The following is a 27,610-nucleotide window of genomic DNA, read 5'->3' as shown; positions in this document are numbered from 1 at the left end:
TTAAACTTGCACTGAGATAGTGACGCTGTTACTAATATCACACAGGATAGCGGAATTGTAACTGATTGAGTGAGTAGTTGAGTGAGTGACTGTGACAGGCTATAATGCAAACCAGACTTGCGTAGACAGACTTCACTGTGGTGATCAGTCCAGTATGTTAATTAGACAGGGTAACATGATCAGACCTCACTACAGATTAGTGTTGGTCCGGTTGGTCAATCAGACAAGAAGCCCTCTTTCTCAATATACCGACAGAAGGTAGTACTATAATTATAATCAGATTGAAACCTTTCTGTCTGTCAGAGTGACCTTTCCGACAATGAGAAAATGAAACTTTGAACCAGCACACACCTGTTCAGGGCCTGTAAACAATACTTTGATTACCCATCTGTTTACCTTGCCAGCTGCCGCAGTCATTGTCCCTTGTAAATATCAGCAAACAGGGAGATATAAATCACTTTCCTAGGAACCCACTGTCGAGTGCAGGAGCAACTAGGTGTCAGTTCATTTAGCAGAAATCAAAAAAACATCATCTGGTAGAAAACCTTTTAGTAAATGAATTGGTCCGGTGCACAGGGTTGTCAAGGCAACCATGTACCAGTTGCTTGTGTGATGAATCTGAGACAGCCAAAAGCTAGTTTGTAGCGCCCTCTGCTGCAACTGACGAAGTATTGGAGGATTATGGGAGACACGTAACTGCAAGTCCTCACTTTAACCCTCAGCTGGAGAGGGAAGCAATATCCTGTGCAAGTAGCCCACTGTCTTTCACATCATACAGGTACTGGGGCACAAAGCACAGCTCTGACCCAGCTGTAGCGTCACCTCAGTGAGAGTTGAGTATTGTTTTCCAAAGTGTACAGCTTTTAAGTAACTAACTGAAGCAAATAAACCTTATATTTATATAGCGCCTTTCATGACCACCAGATGTCACAAAGCGCTTTACAGCAAATGAAGTACTTTTGGAGTGTAGTCACTGTTGTAATGTGGGAAACTTTATTTCAAAGATATTTTTAATTTGTACCCTTCACTGTTTTAATTATTTGATCGAATCTTACAGCTTTGAAGAAGGCTATTCAGCCCATCGTGCCTGTGACAGCTCTTTGAAAAAGCTCTCTGATTATTCTCACTTCCCTGCTCTTTCCCCTTTTTAAGTACATGTCCACTTCACCTTTGAAAGTTATTACTGAATCTGCTTCCACCAGCTTTTCAGGCAGTGCATTCTAGATCAAAGCAACTCGCTGAGTAAAATGAATTCTACTCATCTCCCCCTGGCTTTTTTGCCAATTATCTTAAATCTGTGTTTCCTCTAATCACCAACCCTCCTGCCATCTACTTTATCAAAATCCCTCATAATTTTGAACACTATTAAATCTCAGCTTTCTTTGCTCTAAGGAGAACAATCCCAGCTTCTCTAGTCTTTCCACATAACTGAATCCCCTCATCCCTGGTACCATTCGAGTAAATCTCCTCTGCACCCTCTCCAAGGCTTGAACATCCCTTCTACAGAGTGCCCAGAATTGGTCACAATACTCTAGCTGAGGTTTAACCATCTAGGTTTACCATCACTTACTTGTTTTTGTAAACTGTGCCTCTATTTATAAAGCTAAGAATGCTGTATGCTTTTTCAACAACTTTAAATGTTCCTGCCATCTTCAAATATTTGTGAAAGTGAACCCCCAGGTGTCTCTGTTCCTGCACATGCTTTAAAATGCACCATTTAGTTTATATTGCCACTCCTCATTTTTGTTTCCAAAATATATCACTTTGCACTTCTCTGCATTGAATTTCATCTGCCATGTGTCTGCTCATTCACCAATCTGTCCATGTCCTCCTGAAGTCTGCTACAATCCTGTCCACTATTCTCTATATCTCCATATCTCCAAGCTTTGTGCCATCCACAAAATGTGAAAATGCCCTGTATACCCAAATCCAGGTCATTAATATGCATCAAACACAGCAGTGGTCCTAATAACGACCCTGGAGGACACCACTGTACGTACACTTCCCTCCAGTATGAAAAACAACCATTCTCTACTTCTCTCTACTTTCTGTCTCTCAGCACATTTCGTATCCATGCTGTTCCTTTCATGTCATGGGCTTCAATTTTGCTAACAAGTCTATTATGTGGCACTTTATCAAACACTGTTTGAAAGTCAATACACACAACATCAACTTCAGCCTCTTTCGTTATTTCATCAAATAACTCAATCAGGTTAGTCAAACATGATTTGCCCTTAAGAAATCTGTGTTGGCTCTCATTTATTAATCTATGTTCTTCCAAGTGACAGTTAATTTTGTCTCGAATTATGATCTCTAAAAGTTTCCCCACCATCGATGCTGACTGGCTCGTAGTTACCTGGTTTATCTTACACCCATGTTCTAAAAAGGAGAGTATCATTTGCAATCCTCCAGTCCTCTGGCATCACTCCCATACCCAAGGAGAATTGGAAGATTGTGGTTACAGCCTCTGCTATTTCCATCTTACTTCCTTCGGTAACCTAGGATTTATCACATCTGGACTGGGTCACTTACTACTTTGAGCACTGCCAATCATTTTAGTATCTTCTTTATTTTTATCCTATCCAATTTCTTTACCCCATCTCCTTTACTGTAATATTAGCAGCATCCTCTTTTTTAATTAGTACTTATTTAGTACCTCAGCCACGCTCCTGCCTCCACAAGATTTCCTTTTTGGTCCTTAATCACCCCACCCTTCATTGACTATCCTTTTACTCTTTTTATGTTCATAAAAGACTTTAGTATTCCTTTTTATGTTACCTGCTAATCTTTTTTCATACATTCTCTTTGCCCCTCATTTCCTTTTTCAGTTTTCCTCTGCACTTTCTGTATTCAGCTGGATTCTCTACTGTATTATGAACTTGATATTTATCATAAACATCCTTTTTCTTGTCCCAACATTAAAGAAGAGCTCAGTGAGATTATAAGAGAAGGTTGATGTACATGAACTTCACAGGCTACACCTAAATTCTACCACTAAGCTGCTCAATCCACATTGCTTGGGTTTTACTATCCACCATATTTCTATTCACATGCAATCCGAAATGGAGTGCACGAAGAGAGAGACCTAGTAGTACAAAAGCAAAATACTCCAGATCTGGAATAAAAACAGAAAATGCTGGAAATCTCAGCGGGTCAGGCAGCATCTGTGGAGAGAAACAGAGTTAACGTTTCAGGTCGCTGACGAATGGTCACAGACCTAAACAATAACTCTGTTTCTCTCCACAGATGCTGCTTGACCCGCTGAGATTTCCAGCATTTTCTGAGATATAGGGGTATATGTGCATAAATCGTTGAAGGTTGAGAAAACAGTTAAAAAAAAACTTACGGGATCCTGGGCTTCATGAATAGAGGTACAAAAGTGTGGAAATTATGTTGAACCTTTACAAAACACTGGTTCAGCCCCAACTGGAGTATTGTGTCCAATTCTGGGCACTGTACTTTAGGAAGGATGTGAAGGCACAGAAAGATTTACAGGAATGATTCCAGGAACAAAAGGACTTCAGTTATGTTGATAGACTGGAGAAGCTGGGATTGTTCTCCTTGGAGCGGAGAAGATTGAGAGGAGATTTGATAGAGGTGTTCAAAATCATGAGGGATCTGGACAGAGTAGATAGAGAGAAACAGTTCCCATTGGCAGAAGGGTCGAGAACTAGAGATTACAGATTTAAGGTAATTGACAAAAGCGATGCAAGAAAAAACGTTTTTATGCAGTGAGTAGTTAGGATCTGGAAATCACTGCCTGAAAGGGTAGTGGAGGCAGATTCAATCGTGCCTTTCAAAAGGGAACTGGAGAAGTACCTGAAGGAAAAAGATTTGCAGGGCTATGGGGAAAGGACAGGGGTGTGTTGCTGAAGTCCTCTTGCAGAGAGCTGGCATAGGCCCGATGGACCAAATGGCCCCCTTCTGTGCTGTAACCATTCTATGATTCTATGATAAGGTGCCCAGGTGGTTCAGTGAGCCACCCGAGCAGTTTTTGAGACCTGGGGCAGTAACACGCCACATGGTGTTAAGTCCAAGCAGGGTGAGACAGCCGTGCTGAGTGTGAGACAACCTGGCTGAGGGACTCTCCCACCACTATTTTATAGAGCCAGATGACAGCTCAACTCCAGAGGTGTGTTGCCACTCTTGCGTCAATCTGCTGTGCAAACCGATATATATGGATACAAGGGTGGCTGTATAACTACACCCTAAAAGGGTTGTTCCCTTGGGCTACATGGAATAACCTACTATGAAAACTCCAGGACTGCAGTTGCCAGTGTCACACCTGAGCTTTAACTCCGGTTTAATTATAATTAACTGGAGCAGCTAGCTCACTGGATAATGAGTACACTCTGCCACCCAGTGGTGGGACCTATCTTTGCACCTTTGATCTCCCACGTGCTTAGGATCCGGATGCTAGGAGCATCACATGCATAGAATTACATACAATCTACAGCACAGAAACATGCTAACAAGTAATTACTAGTGAACACTGAGCAGCAGGGGTACATAAATCCATAAAGTATTACATTTATATGCCGGATCTGCTTGACGCAGATTTGATTTCAATACAGCAGTATGATAAATGGATCTTATGACAGGATGAAGAAAGTGGCAGTGAGTGATAGGATGAAGAAATTGGACTTACAGACAGATCATTTGATGCCAATGTTACATCCTTATTAGAAGCTGTGGCATTCCCCTATATCAGCTCATTCCCTTTCTTCATATTAAGAAACTAAGATGAAGGACCAAGTACAATAAATTCAGGACACCACTAAGTTTGAAAAGAATAGGAGAGGAACGGAGATATGGTAGTGTAGTAGTTATATTACTGGACTGGTAATCTAGAGGCTTGTACTAATAATATAGAAAAATGCAAGTTCAAATGCCACCATTGCAGTTTCAGAATTTGAATTCAATTTTAAAAGCATGGAAATAAAAAGCTGGTATCAGTAAAAAGTAACCATAAAGTTTGGCAGGTTTCCTTCCTGGAAACACACCAGCATTACACTGTCTGGCCTATATATTTTTCTATTCATTCACAGGATGTGGGCATCACTGGCAAGGCCAGCATTTATTGCCCATCTCTAATTGCCCTTGAGAAGATGATGGGGAGCCGCCTTTTTGAACCGCTACAGTCCGTGTGGTGAAGGTATGCCCATAGTGCTGTTAAATAGGGAGTTCTAGGATTTTGACCCAGCAACGATGAAGGAACCGGCGATACATTTCCAAGTCAGGATGGTGTGTAACTTGGAGGAGAACTTGGAGGTGATGGTGTTCCCATGCGCCTGCTGTCCTTATCCTTCTCGGTGGTAGAGGTTTTGGTTTGGGAAGTCTGTCGAAGATATCTGTGACTCCAATCCCAAGCTAATGTGGTTGACTCTTAATTGCTTAGTGGCCTAGCAACTAGCAAGCCACTCAGTTGTATCAAGGAAGAAAACCCCCAGCACCTTCTCAGGGCAACTAGGGATGGGCAATAAATGCCCGGAGTGATTATCTGCACAAACATTCTTTTGTCCTTCTGCGCATGTGCACGGCTGGCCCAGCTTCTTTTTGCACATGCGTACCCCATCCGCTTCTGTGCATGCACTCTGCCACCGAGGTCCAGCCACACATTCGCAGTACCCCACAGTTGCAGTTATCGCACAGCGCGTTCCAAGTTTTCCTCAGCTCCGTGGGAAAAGGCCCCGAAGAAGATTGGATCAAAAGAGGAGAGAGGGGACAGATCGGTGAGGCAGAGGGGGGAGATGGAGATGGGAGAGAGAGAAAGGGGGAGATCGAGAGGGAGAGAGAGGGGGATCTAAGGGACAGAGAGGGAGGGAATCAAAGGGAGTATCGGAGGGGGTGGAGACAGGAGGTCAGAAACTCATGGGGGGGGGGGGGGGGGAAAAGAGTGTAGAGTATGGAGAGCACAGTGGGGAGGGAGAAAGTCTTTACCCGTGAGAGTGAGCTCTGTTCTGTCTGAAGTCGGCAGTCAGAATGGCTCAAATTACACTTTGCAAAGTCACTGATTACATAGGCAGGGCAGTTCTAATTACACATTCCAGAGAACTTGAACCAAATTTTAATTTGATTTTACGTTTTAAAGTTTAATTTGTTTTAATTGCCGGTGCTTTTAGTGTCCCCTTCCCTTTTATAGGGGGCACTGGAAAAATGTGATTTTAGCGCCCCAAAAAAAACAAAAAAAAATGAAAAACACAAAAAAAAAATAAAAAAAGGAAAAAAGGGCCTTGTAAATGTCTGGTGTGTCACCCAGGTCGGGTGGCACGGTTTAATGTTTTATGTTTTTGCAGGTGAACTCCAAAAAGAGTTTCCAGAGAACTTGCTGGGTGTGTCTTATTCTCCAAGGTGACCAATCAGTAATCAGGTCAGGTGATCAAGGGGTCCCAATCAGAGCTTTAGGTGCTACAAATAAATGCATCCATAAATGCCAGCCTTGCAGCGACGGCCACATCCTGAGAATGAAAAAAAAATCAAACAGTTGTGGTTGGGTGATGCCTTTTTAAAGCATGTAGATTGTACAAGGCAGGGGAGGGATTCAATAGTTTTGAGGTCCTGGTAATATACAAATGGATCCAGATAGAATGCAATAATCTGTCACTGTGACAACTCCCTGCCAGCAAAAATAATGAAATCAATAAACCATGTGAAAAATAAAAGATTAGAAATCTATTTCTGTATATATTACATAGAAATTGGAGCGTGTTCCAGGGGCGAGAGATGCGGTGAGGTTCAAATAACATTGATGAATCTGCTTTAGCTTTGCTTTTTGCAGCTTATATCACCTCAGAGCCCATGGTATACACTGTCAATCATAGGAACATAGAAACAGGACAAGGCCATTCAGCCCCTCGAGCCTGCTCCGCCATTCAATTAGATCATGGCTGATCGGTACCTCAACTCTATTTACCCTGATCATGCTTTATCCCGTATCTAAAAAGCATGGCTGGAATTTCCATGTTGATCTTCTCTGATTTTCCAGAGATTGTATTACCTACAGATAGGTGGCAAGAGAAGCGGGATAGGGAAATAAAATAGCTGTTCGATGTTGTTCTCTGTGACCCCCCCACCTCCCCACCTGAAATTCCAGCAAAGTATCAGCCATATTTTCAAGCTTGATGGTATCAAAACTTCTGCATGAAATCAGCCATGTGAGTTCTAAATCCTGCTAGTGTTACATTAAATAATCTTAATAAAGTTGTTGGCACTGACACAAGAACTCGGCTGCAGCAATGACATAATTATTTTCTTTGGCTATAAGTCATAGTATTTAAGGATATATTATGTAAATATATTAATTTGTATAGTGTCTTATCCCATTATAGAACCATGGAAGTTTACAGCACAGAAGGCTGTAATTCAGCCCATCATATCTGTACTAGCTCTTTACCTGAGTAATCCAACACTGATTCCACTGTCCTGCTCTCTCCCTATAGCCCTATATCTTCCTCTGTGTGAAATAATGGCCCTGAAATCCCGGTTTCTTCTTCCCACATGCATTCGACTAAAAATAGGACAAAAGATGCGCACTTACCTTTTGGTCGAACGCTCGCCATTGATCCCAGACTCGAGGCTTCCTCTTCTTGCGCAACAGAGCGCGTTCACGTTGGGACGTCCATAGATGTCATGTGGGCCTGGACCCCCAATCAAGGTAAGGTATTTTCTCATTCATAGTAATAGGAGTTTCGCAAGTCCGAAACTTCTGTTACTATGAATGAGAAACACCCCCAAACACTACATTAAACATTTAAAAAAATCACCTCACATAAATACATTATAGAAATTAAAGTTAATAGAAATGTTTTTGAAACATTTTTTTTGCTGATTTAAAAATAAGGTTTTAATTATGGTTTAAAATAAAATTACCTGAGTGGGCAGGATTTTTCACATAAATATGTATTTTTACATTTTATTTTAATATGTTTTTGATATGTTTTTAAACTTATGCTGGTAAAAGTAGGCTATGCACCTGCTTTTACCAGGCGCAAGAGTTTTAAGGATATTCACAGGGCAAGAGATGGTCAAATAGCCTAATCTCTGCCATGGGAATGTCCTTCTCCCCGAGATGCGTGCAATCTGTCAAGCCAGAAACTTGACAGATTGGAAAAGCTAGTTTTCATGCATTGCACGCCGAAAACCGGCTTTTCCGATGCCTTCCCAGGTCCTTACACTCTGTAGGGACCCGGGGAGGCCGGAATTTCAGGGCAATTAATCCACATTGCTCTTAAAAGGTGCAAGGGTCTTTATCTCAACCACTCTGTGTGGCAAAGCATTCTGTGCTCCAACAACCCTCTGTGTAAAGAAATTTCTTGCGTCAAAATGGCTCAAATCACTTCACACGGTTTTTAGAATAGGGTGACAGTTGTTATGTAGACAAACACAGCAACTATTCCATGCCACTAAAGGCTCCACAAACAGCAATGAGATGAATAGCCAGTTGATCTGTTTTTTGGTGGTGTTGGTTGAGAGAGGAACATTAGCCAGGACACAAAAGGAGCTCCCTGCTCTTCTTCAAAAAATGCTATGGGCTCTTTTACATCCACCTTGGGTTAGTATTTACTCCAAAATACACACTCAGCAATGCATTGGAGTGTTGACGTAGATTCTGTGCTCAAGTCAGAGGTGAAAGTGGTACTAACTAAAGTCAAAAACATGTGTTCAGCAGAAGAAATCTGCAAATAATGCTGTCATTCGTTTGGTAAAGTCCTGGCTGAAATTTGGAGGACCAACAAGTAAAAATATGAGTGAAGAAATAAACAGAAGACATTGTATTCAAAACCAGTTATTCGCAACATAAGTCTTATTGTCTGCTCAATAGGAAATTCCATCCATCATTTAAAAAAATAATGTTGATCTTTTGTATAGCTTTTTCTAAGATTGGTGTTTGTCCAGAAAATTCATGACTGAAGTTTGTTTGTAGTTAGAATTGTCATATCACAGGCCTCCAAACACCCACTTGGAGGGCACACGAGTTTGAAACTTCATATCCTTCCACCTCAGGGCTGTGATTCATATCTGAGGGACTATGCCAGTAAATTTTGGTAAATCAGTAAGTTCTGATGAAAGGTCAATGACCTGAAACATTAACTATTTCTTTCTCCATGGACGCTGTCAGACCTGCTGAGTATTTCCAGCATTTTCTGTTTTAATTCCAGTAAATTTGGACTTCAGTTCGATGTATCTCATCAGTGAGAGTGCAAGAGAACTTTAGGACGATTCTGACATCTATGGCACAAATTATCAGGTTCTATTCAACATCTAGAGAAAGTAACAGAAAATATAACAGCAGTACCACAACTGCTGCCTGGTAGTTGCAAAGAAAAAAGGAGAAAGAAAAGGAGAAGAGAAGAAAAAAAAACATGTTCTTACTGTACTGAAGGATGCATTGTGGACTCTATTTGCACAATAGGACCACATTTTTCAAGCTGTTCAACCTATTGTGAAGTTGTAGAAGTTGGGACTGGGAAGGTGGCACACATCCTCCTCGCTGCCTGCGTAGAATTCTGCTCACAGGCTTCTCAACCCCACCCCACCCAATGCAATTTTCAACCGTTGAAAATAGTTGACAAGTTAATCGGTTCTTTTCAATCATTAAAATGTGAATGGTGATACCAGAGTTCTTTTTTAACGAAAACTTGCCTTTTTAGGTGGTACTTTGCACCCGCTGCTTTCATTACAGCAGAATTTCTGATTGGTTGAAAGCCCTTTTTTGCTGTAGCGACGAGAAGACAACTCAATTGTTAGAAGAATAACTGAAAAAGTTCAATGACTTGGAGCAGTCCTTTCAGCAGTAATACGACAGGTTATTTGGATTAAAGCAAAGACAGGCTACACTCTGCAAAGTTTGCATTGCACACAACCGGCCACTTTTAAACATGATTATGCTTTAGCAAGAGGCGACACCTCCACTAGACACTCACTAAGAGGTTACCTAGTGGGTAACTAGGTGTTAAGTGTAGTCTATTTTTGGTTCCATTTTATTTTTCCCCCAGTATATATACATATTAAAATGCTCAATTGATATTATGAATAATAACGGTGCACTCATTATTCAGTCCTTCCCATCAGTAACCTGAGCACTGGTACCTGCAGCAACTTCCCGGAGATGGACAGCTCTCAATCATCTCCCCACCGCTGGAAGCGCGGCGACCAATCCAGTGAGGGGATGTTGGTGGATGAAACGTTGCCAAGCGGGTGCGAAGGAAGCGGCGCTGCGATTGGCTGCGAGGCTGAGCGGGCGAAAGATGGCGGCGGTGAACGAGTTCCCAGAGTTGAAGGAGGTGAAGCGCGGGCTGATGGCGGTGAGCGGTCTTTGCCGGGAGCGCGGCCTGCTGCAGAGCGCCAAGTGGTGAGTCACAGAGCGAGCCTGCCTGCCGGTGTACAAACAGAGCGCAGCGCCCGGGGCCACACAGCAACCGTGGGCGGCAGCATTGGGCCGGGCCGTGTCGGGCTGGGCTGTCAGAGCTCGGGCCTTCGGGCTGAGGCGCGCCGTTTAAAACTGCCGCCTGTTTGGATGAGCCTCACTCTCGGCTTCCTTTCACCACTGAGGTCTATGTTGTGTCCGGCCAGACCGAGCGGTCTTGCTGCCCTCAGCCCTCACTCCACTCAAGAGGTTTAAGCACATAATCCAAGCTGACACTCCAGTGCAGTGCTGAGGGAATGTGGCACTGCCTTTCGGATGAGACTTTGGCCCAGAATTTGCAGTCAAAGGCGAAGCAAAGGCGTTCGCCGTTGGCCCCGAAAAAAGCTTCCCACAAAGATCTCGCCATCTCTGTGATGATAAGTTTGGCTTTTTTGACGTTCACTTGAGATCAGTGTCAGTTAATGGGAATTCCACAGCTGAGAACTGATGTGATGTCAACAGACTGTCTAGGGAGCCAATCACAATGCAGAATTCTCACAAACGGGACCAGAAAGTGAAGGAGTTGCTTTTATTCTGACCTTTTAAAGATGTTAGCGAGCAAAACAAAGATGGGGCTCTTGCATGCGGGAAAAGGTAAACCTGAAATAAATACGAACGCACTTAAAAAAAAATACAGAAACATTTTTTAAAAGGTTCTTAAATTGTATTTTTTCATAATGGAGAAGTTTGACACTCCATAAAATTAGTTTTTTCAGGGCCATCATGTTTGTTTAGCGGTCGATATCCTGTTAAAACTACAGTTACACCTAACTTTTAATGGGGTATTTAACAGCGATATTACCATGGAAAAGACCAAGTCTCACTGATTTCAGGCTATAATGGGAGGTGTGGGGACAGTGTAGCAGCAGTGAATGACTGAAGCAACTTTAGGATTTGTGCGTTTAGATGCGCACGAGCTAAATCCTGAAGCTGCAGTCAGTTTCAAAGGGGTAATAACTGTGAACGCTGTTGGCTGTTATTGCACACCGCAAATTCTAGGCCATTAAATCGAGACCTTGTCTGCCCTTGGTTGGACCCAAACTTTGGATTTACACTACAACTGGTTTGCACCAATGCTACACTTGTACTGAAAATGTAGCCTTTAATATAAACACAACTGCATGTATTTATTTAACTGTCTTTTCAATCTGTCTCGCCCTTTAAGATTCTAAATTTCACTCCTAACATCCCCCATTATGCTAACTGATTAGTTTGTTGTTCCCTATTAACTGGCTGCTGACTACCCAGTACTGATACAAGGTCTAAAGCACATTTATACATCAGCCCTCGGCTCTGTGTGGATCTCTTAAAACAGTTTATTCAGCCCTCAGTTTGGTGCTGGTGTACAGAAATGGGCTACAGATTGGTTTGTGATGTACAGGTGTCCTAAAATATAACTGTTTAAAATTAGAATACAGTGTTGGAAGTTGTGCGTGTAGTTATGTGTTTGTACTTACAAATTACTTTTTTCAACTCTCAATGACTAACTTTTCATAAACAAATAATCAACAATTTATAAACTGTTGATTATTTTTATAAATTTGCAGCAATCATGTCGCAACCATTATTCCTTCAGTGCACAGATCCTTGTGCATCAGTATTGTTATGGGTGATCTTTGTTTATTTTGATATTGCTGTTGTCAAAAAAAAACTGTCATTGTAAATTTAGCAGAATTTTTTTGCTGAAAATCTATGTGGAAGATTGATTTCATAACAGAAGAGCCCCAATTATCTGCTCTCCTATCACCCATGTTTATGGTTATTCGGGGAATCGGGTCATATCACAATTAATCTTTTTGCTTTTAACTTCTGGCTGCCACTTTGGATTGCGAATCAGGTCAGGTCTCTTAAATCAAGGATTTACTATTGAAAGCCTCTGGCACTGTCTCATAGTGTTTATTCTTCTGCTATCCACAGACTGAGAGAACCTGAGAGGGTTTGTGTGAATTCCAGTGAGCAGCTCATAATGATCTTGTGCCTATAAGGTCATATACATTGTAGGGTGTTGGGCTTGATCAGTGGGAGTTGTCCTTGGATCAGGGCAGGAGAGAAATATTTAGTAAAGCTCTAAAATCATAATATTCCTGCAACCTTGGAGGATGATGAGGTACATATTCCAAAATGAATGTTGTCCCTGGTCCTTTAGGTTGTGTACAGCCAACAGTTATTGTGATGGGTGTGTTGGTGGAGGGGGTTAGGTCTGAATTTGATACGTCCTGATGCAGTTGAGGTTGACAATTTATTTTCTGCACAGGGCTTCAGAGTTGGCTTTCTCTCTGGATCCTCTTCCTAAGGACGAGCTACCACCTACCCCTCCATTATCAGAGGTATGACAGATTTTTAAAAAAGGTACACAGATTACATTTGTTTTAAATAGGCAACTATAAAAGCAGCTCAGAAATGAGGATGTCACAGTATCACAAAGTCTGAAGCCCATAGAACTGAAGTTTTTCTTCTGTCTTCTGCTAGGTTGATATTAGAAAATGTATTTAAAAGTAACATTGCATTGACCCTCTTCCCCATTGCTGCTATTAAAAGGGAGCATATAGCTTTAATGGAGCAGGGGAAATGCCTGGGTATAATAATAATACATTAAAGTATAAATTACACTTGTCTATCCTGGTTCTTGCTTTGGGGGTGGTTGGTGGGGTGTGTGTAGGGGTGTGGTGTTGTGGTGGAGGGGGTACGGCATGGCGAAGGAGGTGAAGCATGAGGTCCCTGTTCATTCTAATCTCTCTATTACCGGAATCCTGGTAATTGTGTAGTAGAGAAAATCGACTGCAGTACAGTTCAGAATCCAGGATAGGAGCTGTGTCTACATATCATGAGATTTCTTTTTAAGTTCCTGAAATATTTATTTTTAATAAAAACTTGTTTATATTTAGGAAGACCTGGTGGACTTGGATGCCTACACTTTGGCCAAGTCGTACTTTGACTTGAAGGAATATGACCGAGCAGCGTATTTTCTCAAAGGCTGTCAGAGTCAGAAGGCTTATTTCTTGTATATGTATTCCAGATATCTGGTAAGGGAGCATGCGTTAATGATGGGGTCGCTGGCAATGTTCCCTATAATTTTTTGGGGGCCCCCATTCAAAATTGCACGGATGCACGGTTTTTCCATTTAAAAGCTGGTGGACTGGCTGCGCGGGAGCTCCAGAGTGCTGCACAGTTTAATGGGAACAGTGACCCTACAAATACATTTCTGGATTGCAAGGTGGTGCGGTGGGTTTGTTGCTGCCCTTTCACCTCTGGGGCTTGTTTCAAATCCAGCCCAGACTGATGGGATGAAATTCATAGTTTGTCATCTTTGCTGGACAGAGTCATACTATATACCATTTTCTAAATTCAGTGTGAACGAAACCATCTGTTGTAATGGAGGGAACCCCCCTTCCACCTGTGAATAATGGAAATTGGCAATAATCAAGAGTCCTCAAATTATACTTGTACAGCAATATGCTAGGCATGGGAGTTTTGCATTATCGGAGGTACTGGCAGTGAATTGATATCTTGTGTAAGGCTTGATTGCTTGAAAAAAAGTCAAATAATTGAACATAATATAATGGAAATTCGTCTGCATTATCTTCCTTTCCATTTCTTTAACTGTCCTATGCCACGAATCATCTCAAACCGAGAACAGGCAGCCTGCTTGCCGACCTCTGATGGTGCTACGTTTTTTTAAGGAGATGCGCAAGCAGCCTAAGGTGAATCCCTACCTAATCTCCACTCTTTAGGAAAGCATTGGGCCTCCCATAGTGATAATGGGTGTGACTGGGATTGCGAGAATTTTTTGTTTACTCAGTTGCACAAATGTTTTTAAATTTCCTTACCCTGCTCTCAAATCTCAATCTCCTCATGACATACCAACATAACAGTAATGTCAAAAGTATCTATTAATTGTAATGCACTTTGAGATGACATGAGGATGTGAAAGGCATTATATAAATACAAGTTTCTTCTTTATAGACATCGTTACCTGGCCAAGAAGGAAAGCAGATGATATTCCCCAAGCCTCTACTTTTAAGGATGAACTCAGTCCTTACAAGTGTCCTGGGATGCCTAGTCCCCTCATTTTTCTCTCCCTTTGTGGCATGACTTGAAGAACCAGCCGGTCTTTTCCTGTCCGTCAACTTTGTATGGCAGAGATTGGTAACTTTGGGGCATAAATTTGCATTATGCCACAGACGTACCATGTCACTGGTGGGTACAGTAGTCTAGTGGTTATGTTACTGGGCTAGTAATCCAGAAAATGAGTTTTCAAATTCCACCATGGCAATTTGAGAATTTGAATTCATTTAAAAAAAAAAAAAAAAATTGGATTTAAAAAAGCTAGTTACAATATAAGTGATCATGAAAACCCAACTGGTTCACTAATGTCCTTTTAGGGAAGGAAATCTGCCGTCCTTACCCGTTCTGGCCTATATGTGACTCCAGACCTACAGCAATGTGGTTGACTCTTAACTGCCCTCTGAAATGGCCTCGCAAGCCACTCCATGTACCAAACCGCTACAACAAAGTCAGCACTTTGGGAATACCTTCACCACCTTCTCCAGGGCAATTCAAGATGGGCAATAAATGCAGGCCTTGACAGCAACGCCCACATCCTGTGAAGGAATAAAAAAACTCCTTGTAGTTCTATTTCTATGCTGTAATGCTCAGATTGTAATGGGATGAACATTAAATGCTTAATAATTGTTTTTGGTATTCTAGTCTGGAGAAAAGAAGAAGGATGATGAAACAGTGGACAGTTTGGGTAAGAGTACAGTCAATCTGGATTGAATAAATGGCAATAATCTGTGATTCGGTCCATTGCATGAATTTGCTTCTGAGGCTTCATAATCAGATTTTCCTGTTAAAACAGTATTAAAAAGATTCATATTTATAATTTTTTTTGCGATATTTTATGTCAGAGGGTCTAGTAAGGAGGAGGAACTGAGGGAAATCCTTATTAGTCGGGAAATTGTGTTGGGGAAATTGATGGGATTGAAGGCCGATAAATCCCCAGGGTCTGATGGACTGCATCCCAGAGTACTTAAGGAGGTGGGCTTGGAAATAGCGAATGCATTGACAGTCATTTCCCAACATTCCATTGACTCTGGATCAGTTCCTATCGAGTGGAGGGTAGCCAATGTAACCCCACTTTTTAAAAAAAGGAGGGAGAGAGAAAACAGGGAATTATAGACCGGTCAGCCTGACATCGGTAGTAGGTAAAATGATGGAATCAATTATTAAGGATGTCATAGCAGCGCATTTGGAAAGAGGTGACATGATAGGTCCAAGTCAGCATGGATTTGTGAAAGGGAAATCATGCTTGACAAATCTTCTGGAATTTTTTGAGGATGTTTCCAGTAGAGTGGACAAGGGAGAACCAGTTGATATGGTATATTTGGACTTTCAGAAGGCTTTCGGCAAGGTCCCACACAAGAGATTAATGTGCAAAGTTAAAGCACATGGGATTGGGGGTAGTGTGCTGACATGGATTAAGAACTGGTTGGCAGACAGGAAGCAAAGAGTAGGAGTAAATGGGGACTTTTCAGAATGGCAGGCAGTGATTAGTGGGGTACCGCAAGGTTCTGTGCTGGGGCCCCAGCTGTTTACATTGTAAATTAATGATTTAGACGAGGGGATTAAATGTAGTATCTCCAAATTTGCGGATGACACTAAGTTGGGTGGCAGTGTGAGCTGCGAGGTGGATGCTATGAGGCTGCAGAGCGACTTGGATACGTTAGGTGAGTGGGCAAATGCATGGCAGATGAAGTATAATGTGGATAAATGTGAGGTTATCCACTTTGGCGGTAAAAACAGAGAGACAGACTATTATCTGAATGGTGACAGATTAGGAAAAGGAGGTGCAACGGGACCTGGGTGTCATGGTACATCAGTCATTGAAGGTTGGCATGCAGGTTCAGAAAGCAAATGGCATGTTGGCCTTCATAGCGAGGGGATTTGAGTACATGGGCAGGGAGGTGTTGCTACAGTTGTACAGGGACTTGGTGAGGCCATACCTGGAGTATTGTGTACAGTTTTGGTCTCCTAACCTGAGGAAGGACATTCTTGCTATTGAGGGAGTGCAGCGAAGGTTCACCAGACTGATACCCGGGATGGCGGGACTGACCTATCAAGAAAGACTGGATCAACTGGGCTTGTATTCACTGGAGTTCAGACGAATGAGAGGGGACCTCATAGAAACTTTTAAAATTCTGATGGGTTTAGACAGGTTAGATGCAGGAAGAATGTTCCCAATGTTGGGGAAGTCCAGAACCAGGGGTCACAGTCTAAGGATAAGGGGTAAGCCATTTAGGACCGAGATGAGGAGAAACTTCTTCACCCAGAGAGTGGTGAACCTGTGGAATTCTCCACCACAGAAAGTTGTTGAGGCCAATTCACTAAATATATTCAAAAAGGAGTTAGATGAAGTCCTTACTAATAGTGGGATCAAGGGGTATGGCGAGAAAGCAGGAATGGGGTACTGAAGTTGCCGAATGGCCTACTCCTGTACCTATTTTCTATGTTTCTATGTTCTTCACCTGAAGGTGTTGATTCCTGGCTGGAGTATGGTACCAACTGTACTGGTCACTCCCTGTTACCTACCCAGTATTCATGTGGAAGGCTGGGCTGAGAAAGAAACAGGATATTTGACTGCTGGACGCATTACAGATGTCAAGCACAATCTTGTTCTCATCTGACATCCATACCAGTATATTCAGCAAGATGGTGGGGGGGAAATCACTGGCTACTGATCAGACGGAATCGCTGATATTTTCTACCTACCCCCTGCCCCCCACGCTCAATTTCAGCTGTACTGCAGGCAACTGTAATACCATACGGCCAACCTGGCTGGGATCAGCTAACTCTGTGCAGCCCAGGGATCAAACCTGGGGACTTCTGATCTATGTGACTCAGCTCCTCATTGGATAAACTGGCTGAATCATTGAGGGAGGTGATATAGTCTTAATTAAATACAATAGTACTGAACATGTAGTGCACTAGTTGAAAATAGCCCCATTTTTTAAAGACATTACTTCTCTACAGCCTGCCTTTAGTATTTTGTGATCTATTGACCTTGTAGACTATGGATCTAGTCTGTTGGAGGGCCGCACGGATTTATCCATCATAATCCTTTAGTTTGTTTTACCTCTTTAAATATTACACAATATTAATTTCAATATGTTTATCATTTATATGTATTTGAAGTTTTAATTTACTAATGTGTATCTGCCTGACATCTGTTATGGGAGACTAAACTGACCTCTAGGGGAGGTGCTAAACTATTGAGGGAGTAATGCTTTAAGTTGAAATATATTTAATCGGACCATTATTTACATTTATAATGGTTTATTGCAGCGTATTTCAGTATTGAAAGACCATGGTTGTGTGCAATTTTAATTGATGGAACTATACAGGTCCTTTGTGTGGGAGCAAATAAAATGCTGCATTATTGGTCTGCTAAACAGTGATCAGTGACTCAAAGCTATATCTGGGTTCCCCCAAGCCCGTGGGTGTGGTGATTTATTTTATTTCTGCTTGGCAGGTCCCTTGGAGAAAGGACAGGTGAAGAACGAGTCTCTGAGGGAATTGCGAGTGGAACTGAGCAAAAAACACAAAGCCAGGGAACTGGACGGATTTGGACTCTACTTGTATGTGTCGGCTTATGTGTGTTTTTTTTTCCAATGTGTGCTGAACAAGCCGGGTGATAATTTCCTCATAACCATGTATATAATAAAGAACGGACGGACAGCAGGGGAGGGGGAGGGGGGGCAAATGTGCATTGTCCCATACCTCAGTCTTCATTTGTTGCCATGTGTCGTACTTTAGAATTGGTAAGAGGCTGCCTGGAAACTAACTATTTGGGTAGAAGCTGTCCCATTGTGAAGCTGTACTCCAGTGACATTGTGACCAGGGATAGCGAGCTGTAGGAGTATGTCGCGTTTCTATTATCACTAGAGTTTCCCAAAGCAATGAGGTCGCTCTTTAAAGTACAAAACGTAGCCAGAACAATAGATTGCAAGTCTGAGGAAGTCCTACTTACAGCGTGCAGTCCTTTGATCAGACCACACCTTGAGTAATGTTTTTGAGTCCTGCTCACCGAGACATTCAGGAGCAGGGGGTGATGGACAGAAGAACCATAAGACCCGTGGTGCCAGAGGACTGGGTTATGAGGAAAGACTGGAGAAACTTGGATTCTTAAGCTTTGAAAGGAGGTAACTGAGAGCTGACCTCATAAAGCCATATAAGATAGCAAATGGTTTAGAAAAGGTAAATCTTAACGCTTCTTCAAACTAAATCATAAGAATAGGGGGCCCAAATTTAAACCGGTGAAAATCAAACTTGGGAATAATGTCAGGAAGTTCCTCTTTGTGTTAAGAGTAATCCATATGGAATGGACCTCCAGGATAGGGTAGTGGAGGGAAAAATCTGTAATTATCAAAACTGGTGGATGCTGTGATCAGAGGAGATCTGAAGGTTGTTTTGGATGAATGTCTTGGTGAGCAAAATGGCAATTCCCATCAGAATCTATCGTATGACAACAAGGGATGAGTGAAAGACACCAAAATATCTCCCTTTATAACACTTAAAGTTGTTACAATTCTGTAGAATATATTGGCCCGGAATTTGAGTCAGTAGCAAAGCAAAGGCGTTTGCTACTGGCCCCGAGGAAAGCTACCCATTGTGATCTCTGGTGAGGTTTGCTTTTTTTCGACGCGCAATTGAGATCAGTGCAGTGTAGTGGGAATCCCATAGCACAATCTGTCCAAGCAGCCAATCACAATGCAGGATTCTCTCAGACCGGGAACCAGGAAGTGAAGAAGTGCTTTTATCCCCTCCTTTTAAAAATATTAGAGACCAAAATAAAGATTGGGGCTCTCCCATGGGGTAAAGGTAAACCTGAGATAAATACCACCAAACATTTAAAAATTACAATTTTTTAAAATAAGTTTTTTAAAAATTGTAATTTTCATCGTATGGAGAAATTTGTCACTCCACAAAATAAAAATTTAGATTTTTAGGGCCATAATGTTTGCTTTGTAGCTGTTAACATCCCAGTTACACCTAATCCAACAAGGCCTAACTTTTAATGGGGTATTTAACAGCGATATTACTGGAAAGCCCAAGCTTTCCCTGATTGCTGGCTATGGATGAGGGAGGCAGTGCAGCCAGTGTCGGAGCAGTGAATGACTGACTGCAATTTCAGGATTTCTGTGTTGGGATCTGCGTGCACTACGTGAAGTTGCGGTCAGTTTCAAAGGCCTTTATTTCTAACACTATCAAGGGATTGTCGCAGTTACTTGGAAATGTATCTATTCATTGTCAGTCTAATAAAACTGGCTATTTTCCTTTTAAGGACACAATACAACAGATAGTACAGAGTGAGTAATGACTGCCCCATTGCAGGAGCATTAAAAGGAAAATTTTCAAAAAGTAAGACTTGCATTTATATAGCCATTTTATGACCAAGACCTCCCAAAGTGCTTTACAGGCCATGAAATATAGTGATCAGATGCACACAGAGGGCTGAAGTATTTGCTGAACAGTACACAAGCAAAAGTTAGCAGCCTAACATTTTTAAAAGGAGGGGATAAACAATGGGGTGGGGGAATTGAGGAAAGCACTCACCTTGAAGTGGCATTTATTTATTTGTTAAGAGCTGTCAAAGCTTGATGTGTGAGCTCAGGAATTAGATGACAGTTTTAAATTACACACCGTTTTCTCTTGTGGCACAAGTTATTTAAACCTCAGTTACATATTGCCTTGTAAGTGGATGCCTATTCTCTTTTTGCATTACATTGTGTGTTTAACTGTGATATGTAAGTATACATAGGTTTGATATATGTATCTATATAAGATGACATTCAGTTAGAGTTTGTATATTAGGTACGGAGTAGTCCTGCGGAAGCTGGACCTGATTAAAGAAGCCATCGACGTGTTTGTGGAAGCCACACACAGTCTGCCTCTGCACTGGGGAGCTTGGCTCGAACTCTGCAACCTCATTACTGACAAGGAGATGGTAAGTGACTAATCTATTCCTTTCCTGGGAGATTCTGTCATGGCTGGTAATTTAGTGACTGCATTTATGTTTCTTCAACTGAGTGGCAATGTAGAACAGAATTATTAAAAGTTTTATTTCAACGCGAGTTGGGCATAATAAAAATCATGAAATGTTATTGGGCATCAGTGACCTGGAGTGCTGCTGGTCCAAAAATGGAATGAAAACTGAATAAAATCCTTACATTGGACGGTTTAATGGGTGAATGTACCCACTAGTGTGGTTCTGAGCTCTATAAAAAGGAAGCCTCCAGTTGAGTTGCCGATCTATTTTGAGTTAGCTGATCTTCGTCAGAGCAGAGCTGCTTCAACAGTTTTCTGTTCCTGAGGATGTTCACTGTTCTGGGAAAGGGTAGAGCGAGAGAGAGAGTTTACCGTTTCATAACGCCTCTTGTTAATTCAGGAGCCCAGCTATTAAGATAGCTGCTGTAATAACAACAGTGATACCCAAGAAGGGGAGCTCATATTTCAGTGCTCAGGGGGTGCCAGGGGTGTCTGTCAGCCTAATTTCCCATTCAGGTGGCAGTTAAAGATGTACTGGCAGTATTTGAAGAAGAGTTCTTTGTGTCCAGGCCAACATTGTTCCCTCGTCCAGCATCACCAGATTAACTGGTTATTGAATCTCATTATTGTCTGTGGGACCTTACTGAGCTACAGTTGCCTGCATCACAGTGACTGCAATTCAAAGTAATTCACAATGTGAAGTGCTGTGGAATGTTTGAGAGATGTGATAAGATACTGTATAAATACAAGTTCTTTGTTTCCAAATTATGGTGCAAGCTTTGTGCCAAATTAAAACACATTTTGGGGCATTCCCACAACTTAAGTAGGAGGATACAATTATTTAACTTGCACCGCCAACGTATCTCGGTGGATTTTATTCACCTACTCTGTGATCATTCTAGTGTAAAAGTTGGATTTATTTCTGATTTTAATTTGAGTCCAGTTCTTCAAACCAGGCATTCATAGAAAATAGGTCCAGGAGCAGGCCATTCAGCCCTTCTAGCCTGCACCGCCATTCAATGAGTTCATGGCTAAGTTCACTAATGCCTGGATCATTTATCATAGAATCAACAAAATTTACAGCATGGAAGGAGCCCATTCAGTCTGTTGTGTCTGCCGGCCGAAAAAGAGCTATCCAGCCTAATCCCACTTTCCAGCTCCTGGTCCATAGCCTTGTAGGTTACGGCACTTCAAATACATATCCAATTACTTTTTAAATGCAATGAGGGTTTCTTCCTCGACGATCCTTTCAGGCAGTGAGTTCCAGACCCCCACCACCGTTTGGGTGAAAAAAGTTCTCCTTAAATCCCCTCTAATCCCTTTACCAAGGGAAATCATCATCATTGGTAGTCCCTCGAAATCAAGACTTGCTTCCACTCTAAAAATGAGTTCTCAGGTGGCTGTACAGTCCAATGCGGGAATTACAGCCTCTAACAGGTGGGGCAGACAGTGGTTGAGGAAAGGGTGGGTGGGGAACCTGGTTTGCCGCACGCTCCTTCCGCTGACTACCCTTGGTTTCTGCATGCTCTCGGCGACGAGACTCTGGGTGCACAGCACCCTCCCGGATGCTCTTCCTTCACTTTGGGCAGTCTTGGGCCAGGGTTTCCCAGGTGCCAGTGGGGATGTTACACTTTATCAAGGAGACTTTGAGGGTGTCCTTGAAGCATTTCTTCCCACCTGGGGCTCACTTGCCGTGTAGGAGTTCCGAGTAGAGCACTTGCTTAGGGAGTCTTGTGTCGGGCATGTGGACGATGTAGCCCATCCAATGGAGCTGGTCGAATGTGGTCAGTGCTTCGATGTTGGCCTGGGCGAGGGCACTGACGTTGGTGCATCTATCCTCCCAGTGGATTTGCAGGATCTTAGGGAGGCAGCACTGGTGGTACTTCTCGAGCGCTTTGAGGTGTCTGCTGTATATACTCCACGTCTCTGAGACATATAGGAGTGCAGATATCACTACTGCCCTGTAGACCATAAGCTTGGTGCCAGATTTGAGGTAATGGTCTTCAAACACTCTCTTTCTCAGGCGACCGAAGGCTGCGCTGGCACACTGGAGGTGTTGTTGGACCTCGTCATCGATGTCTGCCCTTGCTGATAGTAGGCTCCCGAGATATGGAAAATGGTCCACGTTGTCCAAGGCCGAACTATGGATTTTGATGACCGGGGAGACAGTGCTATGTGGTGGGGTCAGGTTGGAGGACGTTTGTCTTATGGCTGTTTAGCGTAAGGCCCATGCTTTCGTACGGCTCAGTAAAGGTGTTGACTGGAGTTCGGCCTCTGAGTGTGCGCAGACGCAAGCGTCGTCCGTGTACTGTAGTTCAATGACAGAAGATGGGACGACCTTGAATCTAGCCTAGAGGTGACATAGGTTGAGCAGGTTCCCCTTGGTTCTATAGTTCAGTTTCACTCCAGCGGGGAGCTTGTTGACAGTGAGATGGAGCATTGCAGCAAGGAAGATCGAGAAGAGCATTGGTGCGATGACGCAGCCTTACTTGACTCCCGGTCAGGACGTGTATTAGGTCTGTGGTGGATCCGTTGGTCAGGATCATGGTTTGGATGTCGTCATGGAGCAGGCGGAGGATGGTGACAAACTTTTGGGGGCAGCCGAAATGGAGGAGGATGCCCCATAGTCCCTCACGGTTGACAGTGTCAAAGGCCTTCGTGAGGTCAAAGAAGGCAATGTACAAAGGCTGATGCTGTTCCCTGCATTTCTCTTGTAGTAGTCGTGTGGTGAAGATCATGTCTGTTGTACCACTTCGTGGACGGAATCTGCATTGTGACTCTGGGAGGAGCTCTTCAGCCACAGGGATAAGACGGTTGAGGAGGATTCTTGCGATGATTTTCCCAGTGGCCGACAGCAGGGAGATTCCTACAGTTGTCGCAGTTTGGCTTGTCCCCTTTTTTGAAGATGATCACGATTACGGCATTTCTGAGACCTCCTGGCATGCTCTCCTCCTTCCAGATAAGAGAGATGAGGTCATGCATTCGTGCCAATAGTGCTTCTCCACCATACTTTAGTGCCACGGCGAGGATTCCATCTGTTCCTGATGCCTTGTTCTTGAGCTGAATGATGGCCTTTTCTACCTCGTGCAGGGCTGGGGTTTTGCTGAGATGGTGGCAGGTAGCATGCTGCGGGATGGAGTTGAGGACACTCGTGTCGAAGGCGAGAGTCTCGGTTAATCTTCGAAGTGTTCCTTCCAGCGGGCCCTGAGTGCCTCTGTGTCCTTAATGAGTGTCTCTCTGCTCTTGGCCAGCAGTGGGGTGTGGCCTTGGGTGCTTGGGCCGTACATGGTCTTGACTGCGCTGAAGAATCCTCACACATCATGGTTGTCGGCCAGCTGCTGCATCTCCTGTGCTTTCTCCACCCACCATCTATTCTTTAGGTCGCGGGCTTTTTGTTGGACCTCGGCCTTCAGCTGCCTGTAGAGCTGCTTTGTTGCTCCCGAGTTGGGTTGCTGCTTTAAGTTCAGAAATGCCTTGCGCTTGCAGCTTATTAGCTCCTGGATCTCCTGGTCGTTCTCGTCGAACCAGTCTTGGTGTTTCCTGGTTGAGTGACCGAGCATCTCTGATTATGGAGGCCTTGAGGGCAGATCAGGCGCTGTGGGCATTCTGCGTCTCGGGGTCATCGAGGGTCGCCAGGTTGGCAGTGAAGCACTGGTTTTATAGAGCTTTCTTAACTGGGTCTTTGAGTGCCCCGGTGTTGATTTTTCTGTAGCAATGTTTTTGTTGCCGTCGCTGCTTTGGGGCTATATTGATATTAATGATGGAGCAGATTAGGTGGTGGTCCGCCCAACAGTCGTCAGCTCCTGTCATGGCGTGGGTGATGCGTATGTCCTTGCAGTCCCTCGCTTGGACGATGACTTAGTTGAGCAGATGCAGGTACTTGGAGCGAGGGTGTTGTCCTTCCGACGGAACAAGGTTTTGGTGATGACAAGGTCGTGTTCTAGGCATTTTATCAGGAGCAGGGTACTGCTGGCATTGGTTTTCCCTACCCCCTCTCTGCCGAGCACGCCTCTCCAGAGGTCTGTGTTCTTACCGACTCTGGCATTGAAGTCGCCGAGGAAGACCAGTTTGTCGTCTGTAGGGACTCGGGACAGGAATTGTTCGAGGCTGGAGTAGAATTCCTCTTTGGTCTCATCTGTTGCGTCGAGTGTCGGGGTGTACGTGCTGATGACTGTGGCGCACTGGTTCTGGGCTAGGGTGAGCGGGAGACTCATGAGACGTTCGCTTATCCCGCAGGGTGAGTCTCTGAGACGGCCCACCAGCTCATTCTTGATGGCGAAGCCAACTCCATGGCGGCGGCTTTCTTCTGGTCCACCACCTTGTTCTTTGAGCTGGCCTACCCCGGCCCGTCAGGTCGCACTTAGGGCGGCGATGTCGACGTCTAAGCATCTTGAGTTCCTGCGCAACGATAGCAGTGCGATGTTCCGGTCTGTCGCTGTTGGGGTTGTACATGAGGGTCCTGATGTTCCAGGTCCCGAACTTCATTTTGAAGGGTGGAAGATGCCTGTATGTGAGTTCTTTTAAAATGGGGTGGTCTTTGCACACCGGCTACCGCACGGGCTTAGCAGTGCAAGCAAATAGGTCCTTCTTATCCACTCTATCTAGGCCCCTCAATTTTATATACCTCAGTTAAGTCCCCTCAGCCTCCTCTGCTCCAAAGAAAACCCCAGCCTATCCAATCTTTCCTCAGAGCTAACTCACTTGAAAGCCCTTCAATTTGCCTCGGGTAATTTCTTCGTGGAGGTCCTGAGAGTAGGGTATGCTAATGGATCCAATGTTAGGGGCAATTCAATACTTGCAGGAAAGAAAGCCTTTTGGCCTATTTTAATTCATTTATCCAGAATAACCCTACACTCCTCTATTGCAGCATTGGATTGTTTCAGGGTCTCTGCCTCTACTTCTTTGCCTGGAAGTCCGAGAGATGTCTCCCGGGCACTTGGATTAAAGCTCTGATCGCAATTACTTTTAATGTTAACTTGTGCATGCTGCTTGTACCAGTTCTTTGCTTTTCTCTTCCAGCTCAAGCCCATGGTGCTGCCCAGTACATGGATGAAAGAGTTCTTCCTTGCTCACATATATACAGAGCTGCAGCTGATTGAGGAGGCACTGCAAAAATATCAGAACCTAATTGATGCTGGCTTCTCCAAAAGCACTTACATTATCTCCCAAATTGCTGTGGCTTATCACAATGTTAGAGGTCAGTGTTGGTGTTGGGATGCAGTGTCATCATTTTTGTATTGTAAGATCAAATTGAAATGGTCCCACATTCCTGCCAGTCAACCTTCTCTGAAGTTTAGGAATGTTTGCAGTAAGCCCAAGAGTCTGGCCTCAGCAGTGACTCCCAAGTGTATCTGGTCTTGATCCAACTCAGTCCCGTCAGAAATCCTTCACTTGTTTGACCGAGATCATTTTGTACATGAGAAAATCCAATGCAAGACTTGGCCAGTGTATAGTTGGGGTTGCCATTCATCTGGTTTTGTGCTGGACAGTCCTATTATTGATGCGGGGTGTCTGGATATTTTCACTAATGTGCCTCTCTGTCTTCACTTGTGTGGCATCGCAGCACCTGTGACCCTGGCACCTGGTCTAGGGAGATAATGAGGCCGCTTCTGATCCCCTGACATTCTACAATGATGTGACGTGTGGCAACTTTTGGTGCTGGGTTTGCTGCGTTTCACTTTATCCCCAGGGGTCTCTCTGAAGGGGGACTGCAGCTTGGAATTCTGCTAGAGATGAGGTTCAAATCGGGTCTTGGCTTGCACGTGTCAATTGCTTAAAGAGAACATAAGAACATAAGAAATAGGAGCAGGAGTAGGCCATACAAGATCATGGCTGATCCGATCATGGACTCAGCTCCACTTCCCTGCCCGCTCCCCATAACCCCTTATTCCCTTATGGTTTAAGAAGTTGTCTATTTCTGTCTTCAATTTATTTAATGTCCCAGCTTCCACAGCTCTCTGAGGCAATGAATTCCACAGATTTACAACCTTCTGAGAAGAAATTTCTCCTCCTCTCAGTTTTAAATGGATGGTCCCTTATTCTAAGATCTTGCCCTCTAGTTCTAGTCTTCCCCCATCAATGGAAACAACCTCTCTGCATCCACCTTGTCAAGCCCCCTTATAATCTTATATGTTTAGATAAGATCACCTCTCATTCTTCTGAATTCCAATGAATAGAGGCCCAACTTACTCAACTTTTCCTCATAAGTCAACCCCCTCATCTCCAGAATCAACCTAGTGAACCTTCTCTGAACTGCCTCCAAAGGCATGTATATCCTTTCGTAAAACTGGAAACCAAAACTGCACGCAGTATTCCAGGTGTGGCCTCACCAATATCCTGTATAGCTGTAGCAAGACTTCCCTGCTTTTATACTCCATCCCCTTTGCAATAAAGGCCAAGATACCATTGGTCTTCCTGATCACTTGCTGTACCTGCATACTATCCTTTTGTATTTCATACATAAGTCCCACGGGTAGAGTTCCCGCCTTGGGTGTAGTTGGCGATTCTGGTACAAATTGCGCTCAAAATGATGCCAGTCTTGGAAAAAAATTACATTCAAAACCTTTTTAAAATGTACCTATTAGTGTCCTTGTGCCCAAAAGATCCAGCTTAATTTTTGGAGCCTCCTGAAAGGTCTGCAAACGAGTGCAATTAGTGGGAACTCCTGACTGTGATTAATTCACCCTGGGGGTGTGGTCACTTTGTAGGTGGGGCCTGTTTCTATCTTAATGTTTTGAAAACTCGTGCAAAATATTGTGGAAACTTGAGTTGCGCTGAACGCAATTTGCGCTTACAATTCCGTGATCTTTTGCACCAGTTACGCCAATTTTGGGCGAATTGTGCTGAAAATAACAGCACAATCGAGTGGAAACTCCAGGCCAAAGTCTCCTGACCAATCCCCGTTTTAACATTTAAAAAAAAAAGAAAATCAGGGCTAACTTTCTTAGGAATAACTAGACCGTACGAGTCAAATGTGCGACACTTGAAGTGGGATCTGTGTTTTTCTTGCTGAAATTGAAGTTTGATTGACAGGTTTTTTGTTGCTGAAAGGGATTTGTTTTATTGCACCTTGATGTCCTTGGTATATACTGCAGTACTTTCAGGCCATAAGTTTGGGCTTTTAAAAATGATGAATCTGAATTTAATTAAATCATTAGTTTT

The 27,610-nt window shown here is 43.4% G+C and overlaps 1 protein-coding gene across 2 annotated transcripts in view; it reads left to right on the top strand.

Annotated features, from left to right (window-relative positions):
* The first annotated feature begins 10,207 nt into the window (after nt 1-10,207).
* The window catches only part of cdc23 (CDC23 (cell division cycle 23, yeast, homolog)), a 60,482-nt gene continuing 43,079 nt past the window's right edge, over nt 10,208-27,610 (top strand). For both annotated transcript variants that reach the window (XR_011593028.1, XM_070878530.1), the window contains exons 1-7: nt 10,208-10,351; nt 12,660-12,732; nt 13,291-13,428; nt 15,113-15,155; nt 17,934-18,039; nt 20,276-20,408; nt 25,469-25,646. Coding sequence is in view for 1 of the 2 variants with exons in the window: in XM_070878530.1 (XP_070734631.1) it covers nt 10,248-10,351; nt 12,660-12,732; nt 13,291-13,428; nt 15,113-15,155; nt 17,934-18,039; nt 20,276-20,408; nt 25,469-25,646 (775 nt within the window). In the remaining variant the exon portion in view is untranslated. The remainder of the gene's footprint in view (nt 10,352-12,659; nt 12,733-13,290; nt 13,429-15,112; nt 15,156-17,933; nt 18,040-20,275; nt 20,409-25,468; nt 25,647-27,610) is intronic.

This window comes from Pristiophorus japonicus, chromosome 4 (genome assembly GCF_044704955.1).
Source record: "Pristiophorus japonicus isolate sPriJap1 chromosome 4, sPriJap1.hap1, whole genome shotgun sequence".
NCBI lineage: Eukaryota > Metazoa > Chordata > Chondrichthyes > Pristiophoridae > Pristiophorus > Pristiophorus japonicus.
This window is presented reverse-complemented; position numbering and strand designations above follow the sequence as displayed.